At 37.9% G+C, this 15,305-nt stretch overlaps 1 protein-coding gene across 1 annotated transcript in view; it reads right to left on the minus strand.

The window, feature by feature from the left end:
* Positions 1 to 5,679, minus strand: part of CCDC148 (coiled-coil domain containing 148) — a 177,278-nt gene extending 171,599 nt beyond the window's left edge. Inside the window, exon 1 of the mRNA XM_007446450.1 lies at positions 5,566 to 5,679. Coding sequence (XP_007446512.1) covers positions 5,566 to 5,670 — 105 coding nt within the window. The 5' untranslated portion in view covers positions 5,671 to 5,679. The remainder of the gene's footprint in view (positions 1 to 5,565) is intronic.
* Between the last annotated feature and the right edge of the window lie 9,626 nt (positions 5,680 to 15,305).

Below are 15,305 nucleotides of genomic sequence, written 5' to 3' on the forward strand. Positions count from 1 at the left end.
GAAAACATGTTCTCTCTCTTATGTTGCTAGTGGGAATACAAAATGATGCAACCCCCCGTAGAAGGGAATTTGGAGTTTCATATGGATTTATCCTTTGACCAAGCAATCTTACCTATAGAAATCTACCTGAAAACTGTATTGGCCGAAGTATAAAAAGATAGGTGAACAAAGCTATTCACTGCAACACAATTTATAATAGAAAAAGACAAGCGCAGAGATTCTGTCAATAAGTGTTCTTACCAAAATAAACTGAACTTGAATCTGATCAAGTCTCCAGATATAACTACCAATTACTGGAAATACAAGAGATAGGAAAATATGTTTAATGACACCACCAGGATATAATCAGCAAAATCCAGACTGTAAGAAACTATAAAGGATAAACACTACAATCTCTTCAAAAAATAAATTATAAGAATACAAGAGGATGGGGCTTCCCTGGTGGCACAGTGGTTAAGAATCCACCTGCCAATACCGGGGACATGGGTTCGAGCCCTGGTCCGGGGAGATCCCACATGGTGTGGAGCAACTAAGTCCCTGCACCACAACTACTGAAGCCCGGGCACCTAGAGCCCGTGCTTTGCAACAAAAGAAGCCACTGAAATGAGAAGCCCGTGCACTGCAACAAAGAGTAGCCCCTGCTCACCACAACTAGAGAAAGTCCGTGCACAGCAACGAAGACCCAACACAGCCAAAACTACATAAATAAAATAAAATAAATTTATATTAAAAAAAAAGGACACAAGAGGATGGAGGAGGAAACCTAAAAAATTAAAATCAATTGTAATATATGGATATTATTTAGATACTAATTTGAATAAACTTTAAGAAAAAAATTTGGAGACAATCAGGGAAATTTAACACTGATTATTTGAAATTATTAAGAAATCATGAACATTTTAATAGTAATGGTATTGTAGGGTTTGGGGTTTTATAGCCCTAATCTTTTAGAGATACCGCTGAAATATTTATGGTGAATATTATGATGTCTGAGATTTCAAAATAATCTGGTGCAGAGGGAAGTCGTAGGTGGGAGTACAGAGGAAATAACGGCCAAGAGTTGTTCATAGTTGAAGCTGGATAATGTTACATGGAGATTAATGATACCATTCACTCCAATTTTGCCTATTTTTGCAATTTCCCATAATATAGTGTTTTAAAAAAAGAATTAGTAGATGGATTACTTGAGTTGGACAAGAAATATTCGTTCTTGCTAAGTAAAGAAATTCAAATAAAAATAATTGTAAAGATCTCTTTTGTACTTAAACTGGGAATGAACAGTTAACATAATGTACCAAAAATTGGTCTCAATTTTCAGCCCACATCTACTCTTTGGCTTCAGGTTCAGTCTCAGACTTTGAAAGACTAGATTACTCAATGTGCACATCAGTGTCTCATCAGGCATCCCGGAATTTGTGCATGATCAATAACACAGCAATTATATAGGTCACTATCACATCTAATCAGTATAACAATACCAGCCAAATGAATCAGGAAAGACTTCCTAATTTATTGCTAATTAAAAATACTGTTAATTTCTTTTCAAATTTAGCTAAGCATTCTAGATGTAACTTGAAGCAAAAATCTTCTTACGTGCTTTTTAAAAAATTAATTAACTTATTTATTTTTGGCCGTGTTGTGTCTTCGTTGCTGCGCACGGGCTTTCTCTAGTTGCAGCAAATGGAGGCTACTCTTCATTGCAGTGCACGGGCATCTCACTGCAGTGACTTCTCTAGTTGTAAAGCTCAGGCTCTAGGCGCGTGGGCTTCAGTAGTTGTGGCACGCAGGCTCAGTAGCTGTGGCGCACGGGCTTATTTGCTCTGTGGCATGTGGGATCTTCCCAGACCAGGGATCGAACCCGTCTCCCCTGCAGTGGCAGGCAGATTCTTAACCACTGCGCAACCAGAGAAGTCCTTCCTATGTGCTTTAAATGTTAACATTCTATCATTCAGCTTGAGTATGTTTACATTTAATATTGCCACAGTAAAGTGCCATAGTAATAATGATTGTTAAAGCTGTCGATTTCATGTGCAAAAAAATGAGCATATTAGTAAAAAAAATTGGGAATTGACCGATAATTAATACAAATACTAAGAGAGAATGTGTTAACTATGTAACATTAAGAATAAAATATTATTCTTCAGTCAACACATATTTCATAAAATGTTAATAATATAAGAAAGGATAACAGAGACAATATTATCATAATTCCAGTTGGTGTAGGCTGTTTGATATATTAGCATTCATAACATTAAACAAAATAAATTTTAAGAATTGTATTTAATTTTCAGTTATCTAATTCCATTTAAGCCATGTATCTTTCAAGAAAAAGCCCTATTTGGGAACTGTTCACATCTTACAAGAAAAAATTAAAAGCAAAATGTCAAGTTGATATCTCTAAATTAAATGAGAAGGGAAGAGTCCAAAAATCATGAAAATGACATTCCCAGTAAATCTTCCTTAAACTAGATATAATAAAAAATGAAGATTGTATAAAGGAAAGAAGACTGTTTGAAAATGATGAGGTATCCAGGACACATTTTGTTCTCACTGACCAAATTCAAAACAACGGATATTACAATAATGCTTTAAAAGGAAAATTATTTATTATTATGAATCTATGGAGACTAAAAATGGAAGCAAAAAGCTTGTCAAAATGATTGCTACAGAATGTGAACCATTTTCAGTAGTTGATGGCAAGAGATTTTTTGAGATTTGCCAAGCTATGAATCCCAGGTACCAAGTTTTTTCTAGAAAATATATAACTAAAAAGCTTCTTCATGAATGATATTCTGTGAACAAAAAGGTTATTGATGTTATTTAAAATGTCAGTTGAGAGTGATCATCCATTTAACCTCATAAATGTATAACACAGTGACCAGAGAAGCACTATAGTTAGCTGACAGTGCTAAGAAATTATTGTCCCTGAACTTAATGTCAAACTCAAAAAACCACATTAATAATTTAAAATTTTAAATATGTTTATTCTTTGATAGAAATCCTATCATCAAAGGGAAATTCACTTTGACCAAATATAGATTTTAACATTCAACGATTCCCCATTCATCCAAAATGTGCATCTGGATAGAGGAATAGATGGATGGACAGATGGACAGACAGATGGATGAACAGATATATAGATAATATTTGGAATATATATATGAACATATATGTACAGTCAACCTTGAACAACACAGGTTTGAACTGCATGGGTCCACTTATACGTGCATTTTTTTCACTAAATAGTACAGTATCACACAATCTGCAGCTGGTTAAATCTGAGGATGTAGAGCCACAGATATAGAGCAACCTTGGATTCAGAGGGCTGACTAGGAGGGCTAACTATAAATTATACACAGATTTTCTTCCAATAGATGGTCAGCACCCCAACCCTCGCATTGCTCAAGAGTCAACTGTACACATTCCAATACTGAAAAGGGTGCAGACAAAATGTTTGTAGTGGCAACTTTACTACAACAGTACTTTGGGAGAGAACTAAAATACATTCATACTTTTTGGCCCAGACATCCCAATCACGGGAATTTATCCACATAAAGTGTCTATGCATGAAGATATTTACGGAAACATGATTTCCAATATCACAAACTTGGATACAACCTAAATATCCAAAAATTGGAATGTGATAAGGTATGCATCTTTTTCTATTTGGAGTACTCATCACTCCTGTTTTTGTTTGGCTAATTCTTATTGTCCTTGAGATTCCAATTACAATGTCACTTCCTTAGAAAAGCCTTCCCACCCAGTTAGGATCAAGTCCTGTTATTATACACCAGACAGCCTTTTTTATTGGAGTTCATACTTAATATAATTTTATTTCATGGCTTATTTGATAAACACTGGCTTCTCTCCTCCCTCTCTCCTGCAAATAATACACCCCATGAGGGTAGGTGTTATATATTGTTCACCATTATATATTCAAGGCACATAATAAGTATTTATTATATGTATCAATACATATGTGTATAGATGGTATATATACAACAGATCAGCACAGAAGTCAGAAATATGAAAATAGTTTTATTAGGATGATAGTTATGTAAGTGATTTTGCCATAAAGTTTCTTTGAATAACATTAAGTTATTTTACAGCTATATCTGAAACAAACAAATAATGCCCTACTTTTTTTTTTTTTCTTGCGTTATGCGGGCCTCTCACTGTTGTGGCCTCTCCCATTTGCGGAGCACAGGCTCCGGACGCGCAGGCTCAGTGGCCATGGCTCACGGGCCCAGCCGCTCCGCGGCATGTGGAATCTTCCCGAAACGGGGCACGAACCCGCGTCTCCTGCATCGGCAGGCGGACTCTCAAGCACTGCGCCACCAGGGAAGCCCAATGCCCTACTTTTTAAGTGGTCTCCTTAGTTTGAGGAGACATAGCTCATGAATATATGGTAATTTCCCCAGAATAGGGTATCAAATGTGCCTTGAAATCATGAGAGTTGCCTTTTTAAAAAGACATTAACAATAAAAAGCTATGTAAAACTAATATAACACAAAAATATTAAATACATATGAAAGCTTATAAATTGCTTAATATGTTGCTTTGCTAAACCAGATTTTTTAATTTAACCAAGCAATGAAAATGCTGTTTATAATGTACTCTATTATTTGCATAAGAGGGAAACATAACTGCCTGAATAATCCTAAACCCGTCCATGGCTCTAAAATACTGTGCACAATCACTTGCACATAAAACTCTTTCAAATCTAGTCGAGGCTCACCTCTTCTTAGATCAGGGCAAAAAGGGAATTCGAGAAAAGAGAGGCACCTGGGGGCATACTTTGTATGGTGTTGCAGAAGGAGCTTTAAATTAGATGATAACTCATGGCTAGCACTTACTAGCAATTTTTATTTTTTTTAGATTACGTTAGGAATTGTTGAAAATTAATGAGATAGCTATCTTTCTAAAAATAAAGTTGAATTCAGGCCTCATGGGGTTGTTAAGAACATTAAATGAGTAATGCATGTAGACTACATAGCACAGTGTGTCTGAGAGCATTCAATAAATGTTGCTATTCACAGGGCTTCCCTGGTGGTGCAGTGGTTAAGAATCTGCCTGCCAGTGCAGGGGGACACGGGTTTGTGCCCTGGTCCAGGAAGATCCCACATACCGTGGAGCAACTAAGCCCGTGCGCCACAACTACTGAGCCTGTGCTCTAGAGCCCAGAAGTCACAACTACTGAGCTCTCAAGCCACAACTACTGAGCCTGTGTGCTGCAACTACTGAAGCCCGTGCGCCTAGAGCCTGTGTTCCCCAACAAGAGAAGCCACCGCAATGAGAAGCCTGTGCAACGCAACAAAGAGTAGCCCCCGCTTGCCACAAATAAAGTGCACATGCAGCAACGAAGACACAACACTGCCAAAAAAATAAATAGGAAAAAAAAAATGTTGCTATTCACTATTACCAATAGTTGGAAGATTCTAAAAACTATTTAGAATGTTATTTATTTTCACATTTCATTGTAACTACCATTTTACTTTCTAGCAATTCAATTTTCCAAAACTAGAAAACACACACACACACACACACACACACACAGTTTCTAACCTTTAGCTCCGTAGAGGCAGAAGCTAATTTTTTTGCTTCGGTTAATGCATGCAATTGTTGATAGTCTACTGGTTTATACTTGGTGCTTCTCATTTCATTTTTCATACGAAATACCAGATTATCTGTTTTTCATCGAAAACAGAAAATGACAAAGAAATAGTATTATGTTATTGGAAGTCAAAATAGAGTTATGGCAACATGTTGACTGCAGGTCTTATTTTTAAAGATTTTTAAGCAAATGTGAGAAGTAATATATTGCAGTATTTGTAGTATATTTGAACCTCAATTTCTGGAAATTTAAAAAATATTACCACTATATTCCTTGCATAAAATTACTTCTAAAAGGGCATAAAAGGAATACTTCCATTTAAGTTAGTACATTGAGAATTTTAGAAAATTATATTGTCAAGTTACAAAGTGTGACCATTCTTATTTAAAACGTGTTAGTCATCAACTGTGAATATTTAAGTATCACATTCTTATGAATCAAATTAAGTAAATAGAATTTTTAAAGTCATAGCTGCATTTTTAACTTAGAAAAATTGATTTCAATTAAATATGAAAAAAGGTTGAAACTGAACCCTAAAAAATTTAATAGGCCAGATAAGATTAAAATGATACAAAATGTTTGGGCAGCCATTCTCCATCCAAGCATATAAAATGTCCTAGTTTAGTTTGATACTAACTATTTTGACAAAGTAACACACAGGTAGAGGATACTCTAAGGCCAAGTAGCATGAAGTATAAAAATTTGGGTAATTCAAGTATTATTGCCTCAATGATATGAAAAATTCAGCTGTGCGATGTAAGGCAATTAAGATTTATTAAGTATATCGTGGATCACATGACTGCAACAAGCTCGCAAACGATTTAAGGACAAGCACAGGAAAGAACTGTTGGCCTGACTATTGTAAGGGAACTGGAGAAATCTTCAATGTGACCAAAAAATGAACCTTCCATTATTAAACTTTTGAAAATCAACATTCCAATTTTATATCACCAATAATCCACCATAAATCGTAAAACAGGCTTAGAAGTAGAAAAAATACCTGAGGTATCATTTTTCTGAACTCTCATGAATGGTCGGTCTCTTTTATCCATGTTTTTCATATCTGTCAAGGAAACAAAAGAGAGCTAGGGCTTCCCTGGTGGCGCGGTGGTTGAGAGCCCGCCTGCCGATGCAGGGGACGCAGGTTCGTGCCCCGGTCCGGGAAAATCCCACGTGCCGCGGAGCGGCTGGGCCCGTGAGCCATGGCCGCTGAGCCTGCGCGTCCGGAGCCTGTGCTCCGCAACGGGAGAGGCCACAGCGGTGAGAGGCCCGCGTACTGCAAAAAAAAAACAAATAAATAAAAAAAAAAGAGAGCTAATAACATTTTAAAATGTAATTTAAAAAACTGTTTTAAAGATAAGTTCATTGTAGTGATTTTTGAAATAAGGTCCAGGACCGGATGCCATAACTCCATGTATTTTATTAAAATTTGTTTCTCTTTGCTCCTAGAAGCCTCCTTCCATTAGTTTTTTCTCTTTGTGCTTTTCCTGATCTTGGTTTCTCCAACCAATCTCTTATCTCTTAGTTACCCTCTCTTGGATTGTCCCAGTGACTGGTAAATATTTTGTGATTAAAAAATTGTGTATGTTTTATCTTGAGTTCTCAAGAGGAAAGAAATACCTAAATTAAAGAATAAAGCAGCTAGCCAAATTACTTACTACGTCTCTTCAGCAATGCAGTACTTGTGGTGGATATGGGGATGTGCAATCCACTTCTAGAAAGCACTTGATGCTTACCTGTCACCAGCTTCAGGGTTGGACTGAGCTGCAGAGAACAGCTTCACCCAAAGGCACACCATTCCTGGGGTAGCCTATACCCAATGACAGAGTGAGGCAAGGATGTAAAGACCCAGCAGTTTGGGCTTAATGCAGGTCACTCTGATGGGCAATATTTGCTCCAGAGCTCCCTTCGGGGTTGACCCACACTTCGTTGGACCTGCATTGAAACTGACTTTTTTATTTGCCCAATCTTGCTTCTCCCTTCTTCCTTTCACAGGTATGGATCCCTGATAAATATCTAGCAACCCAAACTCTGCCTCAGCATCTCCTTCCTAAGAACCCAACCTGAGCAGCACCAAACTGAATTGACATCTTTTTATGGCACCCCCAGGGCAAGATACTAGTCAAGTGGTTCTTTAAATAACAGAACACATTTTTCATACATTTTCGTTCCATATCTACTAGGTTGAACTGATCGTGTCTAGTGGCCTTTGCAGTAACCTAAATCTTCTTAAATGGAAGAAAAAGTCACACAAGTCCATGATTTTCAGAAACTCTGCCAAGTTACCAAGAATCACGGAGATTGCTCACCAGCTTTAGGAATATAGGGATAAACCTCAGTGTGTAATTTCTATAGAGTCTCTTGTTTTAAGCCTTTGATAATATTGACAATCCTCATACCATCTGCCTTCTGCTCATACCTATATCCTATCCATTAAGATTCTTTTTCACTCTGGAAGATTTTGCACATCTAATCTGTCCACCTGCATTGCCTCAAGCCCCCATCACCTCCTGCCTGGATGACAGAGGCATTCTACTTTGTACCCATACAGTGCATTCTCCAAACAGCAGCCCAAGTAACCTCTTAAAAACTCTAAGCTGACCTTGTTGAATCCCTTCAGTTGTACCCATACCCTTTAAGATAGTATCCAAACTTCTTTAAATGGCCTATAAGGCCCTGGGTGATCTTGCCTTTGATCATCTCTCTACCCTCATCTCATTCGCACATTCCAACCACACTGGTCTTTCTATTTCTTAAACATACCAAGTTCATTCTGCTTCAAGGCCTTCCCACTTGCAGTTCCCTCTGGTATTTAAGGTGAGGGCCTTGGTCATTTTGGCGACTTACTCAGTTTTCCTGGGACTCGCCCGTGTATACAAGCTATTAAACTTTAGTGTGATTTTCCCCTGTTAATCTGTCTCATGTCAATTTAATTATTAGAACAACCAGAAGTACCTAGAACGGTAGAGGAAAATTCCTCTTCCCCAGCACTATATGGTTCAAACTTAACTATGACCCTGATGAAATAAAATTTATATCTGAGGGCAAGACAAAAAAAATTTAAACAAAATTTTCATCTACCTGCTTGGCCCTCTTGCCTCCCCTGTAGAGTGAATGTACTGTGCATCTGCATTAACCAGACCTCCTCAGGAGATCACCTTTCTCCTTAATCTTTTAATGGGTTATGATGACCCACTATTAGCTTTGTAAGCACAGATCTGGATTGTGTAATCTGTCATTTGACTTATAACCCTTTGTCTCAGAAACTTCTGTGCTTTGACATCTAACTGGTGGAACCGCCCTCAGAGCTTTCTGAAAGACTCTCTCCAGGTAATAATCTTCAGGATGGCTCAAATAAAATTGTCCATTTATTTCTAGATTGACGAATTTTTTTAACATATTTATTGGAGTATAATTGCTTTACAATGGTGTGTTATTTTCTGCTTTATAACAAAGTGAATCAGCTATACATATACATATCCCCATATCTCCTCCCTCTTGTGTCTCCTTCCCACCTTCCCTATCTCACCCCTCTAGGTGGTCACAAAGCACCGAGCTGATCTCCGTGTGCTATGCGGCTGCTTCCCACTAGCTATCGATTTTACATTTCATGGTGTATATATGTCCATACCACTCTCTCACTTCGTCCCAGCTTACCCTTCCGCCTCCCCGTGTCCACAAGTCCATTCTCAACGTCTGCGGCTTTATTTCTGTTCTGCCCCTAGGTTCCTCAAAACCATTTTTTTTTTTTTTAGATTCCATATATATGTGTTAGTATATGGTATTTGATTTTCTCTGACTTACTTCACTCTGTATGACAGACTCTAGGTCCATCCGCCTCACTATAAATAACTCAATTTCGTTTCTTTTTTATGGCCGAGTAATATTTCACAGTATGTATGTGCCACATCTTCTTTATCCATTCATCTGTCAATGGACACTTAGGTTGCTTACATGTCCTGGCTATTGTAAATAATGCTGCAGTGAACATTGTGGTACATGACTCTTTTTGAATTATGGTTTTCTCAGGGTATATGCCCAGTAGTGGGATTGCTGGGTCATATGGTAATTCTATTTTCATTTTTTTAAGGAACCTCCATACTGTTCTCCATAGTGGCTGTATCAATTTATATTCCCACCAACAGTGCAAGAGGGTTCCCTTTTCTCCACAACCTCTCCAGCATTTATTGTTTGTAGATTTTCTGATCATGGCCATTCTCAATGGTATGAGATGATACCTCATTGTATTTTTGATTTGCATTTCTCTAATGATTAGTGATGTTGAGCATCCTTTCATGTGTTTGTTGGAAATCTGTATATCTTCTTTGGAGAAATGTCGACTTAGATCTGCTCATTTTTGGATTGGATTTTTTGCTTGTTTGATACTGAGCTGCATGACCTGCTTGTATATTTTAGAGATTAATCCTTGGTCAGTTGCTTCATTTGCAAATATATTCTCCCACTTGGAGGTTGTCTTTGTAGTATAATCTGAAGTCCAGGAGACTGATTCCTCCAGCTCCATTTTTCTTTCTCAAGATTGCTTTGGCTATTCAGGGTTTCTTTGTGTTTCCATACAAATTGTAAAGTTTTTTGTTCTGGTTCTGTGAAAAATGCCATTGGTAGTTTGATAGGGATTGCACTGAATCTGTAGATTGCTTTGGGTACTATAGCCATTTTCACAGTGTTCATTCTTCCAAACCAAGAGCATGGTATATCTCTCCATGTGTTTGAATCATCTTCAATTTCTTTCATGAGTGTCTTATAGTTTTCTACATACAGGTTTTTTGTCTCCTTAGGTAGGTTTATTCCTAGGTATTTTATTCTTTTTGTTGCAGTGGTAAATGGGAGTGTTTCCTTAATTTCTCTTTCAGATTTTTCATCATTAGTGTATAGGAATGCAGGAGATTTCTGTGCATTAATTTTGGATCCTGCTACTTTACCAAATTCATTGATTACCTCTAGTAGTTTTCTGGTAGCATCTGTAGTGTTCTCTATGTATAGTATCATGTCATCTGCAAACAGTGACAGTTTTACTTCTTCTTTTCCAATGTGTATTCCTTTTATTTCTTTTTCTTCTCTGATTGCCGTGGCTAGGACTTCCAAAACTATGTTGAATAATAGTGGTGAGAGTGGACAACCTTGTCTTGTTCCTGATCTTAGTGGAAATGGTTTCAGTTTTTCAGCATTGAGAACGATGTTGGCTGTGGGTTTGTCATATATGGCCTTGTCATATATGGCCTTTATTATGTTGAGGAAAGTTCCCTCTATGCCTACTTTCTGAAGGGTTTTTATCATAAATGGTGTTGAATTTTGTCAAAACTTTTTCTCCATCTATTGAGATGATCATATGGTTTTTATCCTTCAATTCGTTAATATGGTGTATCACATTGACTGACTTGCATATACTGAAGAATCTTTGCATTCCTGGGATACACACCACTTGATCATGGTGTATGATCCTTTTAATGTGCTGTTGGATTCTGTTTGCTAGTATTTTGTTGAGGACTTTTGGATCTATGTTCATCAGTGATATTGGCCGGTAGTTTTCTTTCTTTGTGACATCTTTGTCTGGTTTTGGTATCAGGATGATGGTGGCCTCTAGAATGACTTTGGGAGTGTTCTTCCCTCTGCTATAGTTTGGAGGAGTTTGAGAAGGATAGGTGTTAGCTCTACTCTAAATGTTTGATAGAATTTGCCTGTGAAGCCATCTGTTCCTGGGCTTTGTTCGTTGGAAGATTTTTAATCACAGTCTCAATTTCAGTGCTTGTGATTGGTTTGTTTATATTTTCTGTTTCTTCCTGGTTCAGTCTCTGACGGTTGTGCTTTTCTAAGAATTTGTCCATTTCTTCCAGGTTGTCCAATTTATTGGCATAGAGCTGCTTGTAGTAATCTCTCATGATCCTTTGCATTTCTGCAGTGTCAGTTGCTACTCCTCCTTATTCATTTCCAATTCTGTTGATTTGAGTCTTCTCCCTTTTTTTCTTGATGAGTCTGGCTAATGGTTTATCAATTTTCTTTATCTTCTCAAATAAGCAGGTAGGCTTATTTGAGCTATAGCTCAATAAGCTTTTAGTTTTATTGATCTTTGCTATTGTGTCCTTCATTTCTTTTTCATTTATTTCTGATCTGATCATTATGATTTCTTTCCTTCTGCTAACTTTGGGGTTTCATTTTTTTTTTTTTTTTTGGTTTGTTTTTTTTTCCCTAATTGCTTTAGGTGTAAGGTTAGGTTCTTTATTTGAGATGTTTCTTGTTTCTTGAGGTAGGATTGTATTGCTATAAACTTCCCTCTTAGAACTGCTTTTGCTGCATCCCATAGGTTTTGGGTCGTGTATTCATTGTCATTCGTTTCTAGGTATTTTTTGATTTCTTCAGTGATCTCTTGGTTATTAAGTAGTGTATTGTTTAGCCTCCATGTGTTTGTATTTTTCACAGATTTTTTTTACTGTAATTGATATCTAGTCTCATAGCGTTGTGGCTGGAAGATACTTGATATGATTCCAATTTTCTTAAATTTACCAAGGCTTGATTTGTGACCCAAGATATGATCTATCCTGGAGAATGTTCCATGAGCCCTTGAGAATAAAGTGTATTCTGTTGTTTTTGGATGGAATGTCCTATAAATATCAATTAAATCCATCTTGTTTAATGTATCATTTAAAGCTTGTGTTTCCTTATTTATTTTCATTTTGGATGATCTGTCCATTGGTGAAAGTGGGGTGTTAAAGTCCCCTACTATGACTGTGTTACTGTTGATTTCCCCTTTTATGGCTGTTAGCATTTGTCTTATATATTGAGGTGCATAAATATTTACAATTGTTATATCTTCTACTTGGATTGATCATTATGTAGTGTCCTTTTGTCTCTTGCAATAGTCTTTATTTTAAAGTCTATTTTGTCTGATATAAGAAGTGCTACTCCAGCTTTCTTTTGATTTCCATTTACATGGAATATCTTTTTCCATCCCCTCACTTTCAGTCTGTATGTGTCCCTAGGTCTGAAGTGGGTGTCTTGTAGACAGCATATATACACATCTTGTTTTTGTATCCATTCAGCCAGTCTATGTCATTTAATCCATTTACATTTAAGGTAATTATCGATATGTATGTTCCTATTACCATTTTTTAATTGTTTTGGGTTTGTTATTGTAGGTCTTTTCCTTCTCTTGTATTTCCTGCCTAGAGAAGTTCCTTTAGCATGTGTTGTAAAGCTGGGTTTTTGGTGCTGAATTCTTAGCTTTTGCTTGTCTGTAATGGTTTTAATTTCTCCATCTAATCTGAATGAGATCTTTGCTGGGTAGAGTAATCTTGGTTGTAGGTTCTTCCTTTTCATCACTTTAAATATGTCCTGCCACTACCTTCTGGCTTGCAGAGTTTCTGCTGAAAGATCAGCTGTTAATCTTATGAAATTACCTTGTATGTTATTTGTCATTTTTCCCTTGCTGCTTTTAATAATTTTCCTTTGTATTTAATTGTGGGGAGTTTGATTAATGTGTGTCTTGGCATATTTCTCCTTGGATTTATCCTGTATGGGACTCTCTGCGCTTCCTGGACTTGATGGACTATTTCCTTTCCCATATTAGGGAAGTTTTCAACTATAATCTCTTCAAATATTTTCTCAGTCCCTTTCTTTTTCTCTTCTTCTGGGACCCCTATAATTCGAATGTTGGTGCATTTAACGTCCCAGGGGTCTCCAAGACTATCCTCAGTTGTTTTCATTCTTTTTTCTTTATTCTGCTCTGCAATAGTTATTTCCACTATTTTATTTTCCAGGTCACTTATCCGTTCTTCTGCCTCAGTTATTCTGCTACTGATTCCCTCTAGAGAATTTTTAATTTCATTTATTTTTTGTTCATCATTTATTGTTTGCTCTTTCGTTCCTCTAGGTCCTTGTTACAAACATTTCTTATATTTTCTCCGTTCTATTTCCAAGATTTTGGATTATTTTACTATCATTACTCTGAATTCTTTTCAGGTATACTGCTTATTTCCTCTTCATTTGTTTGGTCTGGTGGGTTTTTACCTTGCTCTTTCATCTGCTGTGTTTCTCTGTCTTCTCATTTTGCTTAACTTACTGTGTTTGGGGTCTAGTTTTCGCAGGCTGCAGGTTCTTAGTTCCTGTTGTTTTTGCTGTCTGCCCCCAGTGGCTAAGTTTGGTACAGTGGGTTGTGTGGGCTTCCTGATGGAGGGGACTAGTGCCTGTGTTCTGGTGGATGAGCCTGGATCTTGTCTTTCTGGTGGGCAGGACCATGTCTGGTGGTGTGTTTTGGGGTGTCTGTGACCTTGTTATGATTTTGGGTGGCCTCTCTGCTAATGGGTTTGGTTGTGTTCCTGTATTGCTAGTTGTTTGGTGTAGGGTGTCCAGCACTGGAGCTTGCTGATCATTAAGGGGAGCTGGGTCTTAGCGTTGAGATGGAGATCTTGCGAGAGCTTTCACCATTTGATATTACGTGGAGCCAGGAGGTCTCTGGTGGACCAATGTCCTGAACTTGGCTCTTCCACCTCAGAGGCACAGGCCTGACACCCAGCCAGAGCACCAAGATACTGTCAGCCACATGGCTCAGAAGAAAAGGGAGAATAAACGAAAGAAAGAAAGAAAAAAATAAAATAAATAGTTATTAAAATAAAAAATAAGAAAATTACTAAAAATAAAAAATTCAAAATAAAAAAAAAGAAGAGAGCAGCCAAACCAAAAAACAAATGCATCAAAGATAACAAGCGCTAAAAACTATACTGAAAAAGAAACAAACAAACAAAAAAACCAGACAGACAGAACACTCGGACAAATGGCAAAAGCAAAGCTATACGGACAAAATCACCCTAGGAAGCATACAAATAAACACTCACAAAAAGAGAAAAAGGAAAAAAATATATACATCTATATACAAAAAAAAAAAAGGGAAGAGAGCAACTAAATCGATAAAAAAATCTACCAATGATAATAAACTCTAAATAGTAAACTAAGATAAACATAAAAGCAGAAAACAGTCGCATACAGCAAACCCCAAGTCTACAGTTGCTCCCAAAGTCCACCGTCTCAATTTTGGGATGATTGGTTGTCTATTCAGGTATTCCACAGATGCAGAGTACATCAAGTTGATTGTGGAGATTTAATCTGCTGCTCCTGAGGCTGCTGGGAGAGATTTCCCTTTCTCTTCTCTGTTCACACAACTCCTTGGGTTCAGCTTTGGATTGGCCCTGCCTCTGCATGTAGGTCACCTGAGGGTATCTATTCCTGCCCAGACAGGATGGGGTTAAAGTCGTAGCTGATTAGTGGGCTCTGGCTCACTCAGGCCGGGGGGGAGGGAGGGGTACGGAATGCGGGGCGAACCTGTGACGACAGAGGCTTGCATGACATTGCACCAGGCTGAGGTGCGCCATGTGTTCTCCCGAGGAAGTTGTCCCTGGATCACAGGACCCTGGCAGTGGCAGGCCGCACAGGCTCCCAGGAGGGGAGGTGTGGATAGTGACCTGTGCTTGCACACCGGCTTCTTGGTGGGTGCAGCAGCAGCCTTAACCTCTCATCCCCATCTCTGGTGTCCTCGCTGATAGCTGTAGCTTGCCCCCGTCTCTGGAGCTCATTTGGGTGGCGCTCTGAATCCCCTCTCCTTGCGTACCGCAAAACAAAGCAGCAAGAAAAAGTCTCTTGCCTTTTAGGCAGTTCCAGACTTTTTCCCGGACTCTTTCTCGTG

Source organism: Lipotes vexillifer, unplaced genomic scaffold (genome assembly GCF_000442215.2).
Source record: "Lipotes vexillifer unplaced genomic scaffold, Lipotes_vexillifer_v1.1 scaffold173, whole genome shotgun sequence".
NCBI classification, from domain to species: domain Eukaryota; kingdom Metazoa; phylum Chordata; class Mammalia; order Artiodactyla; family Lipotidae; genus Lipotes; species Lipotes vexillifer.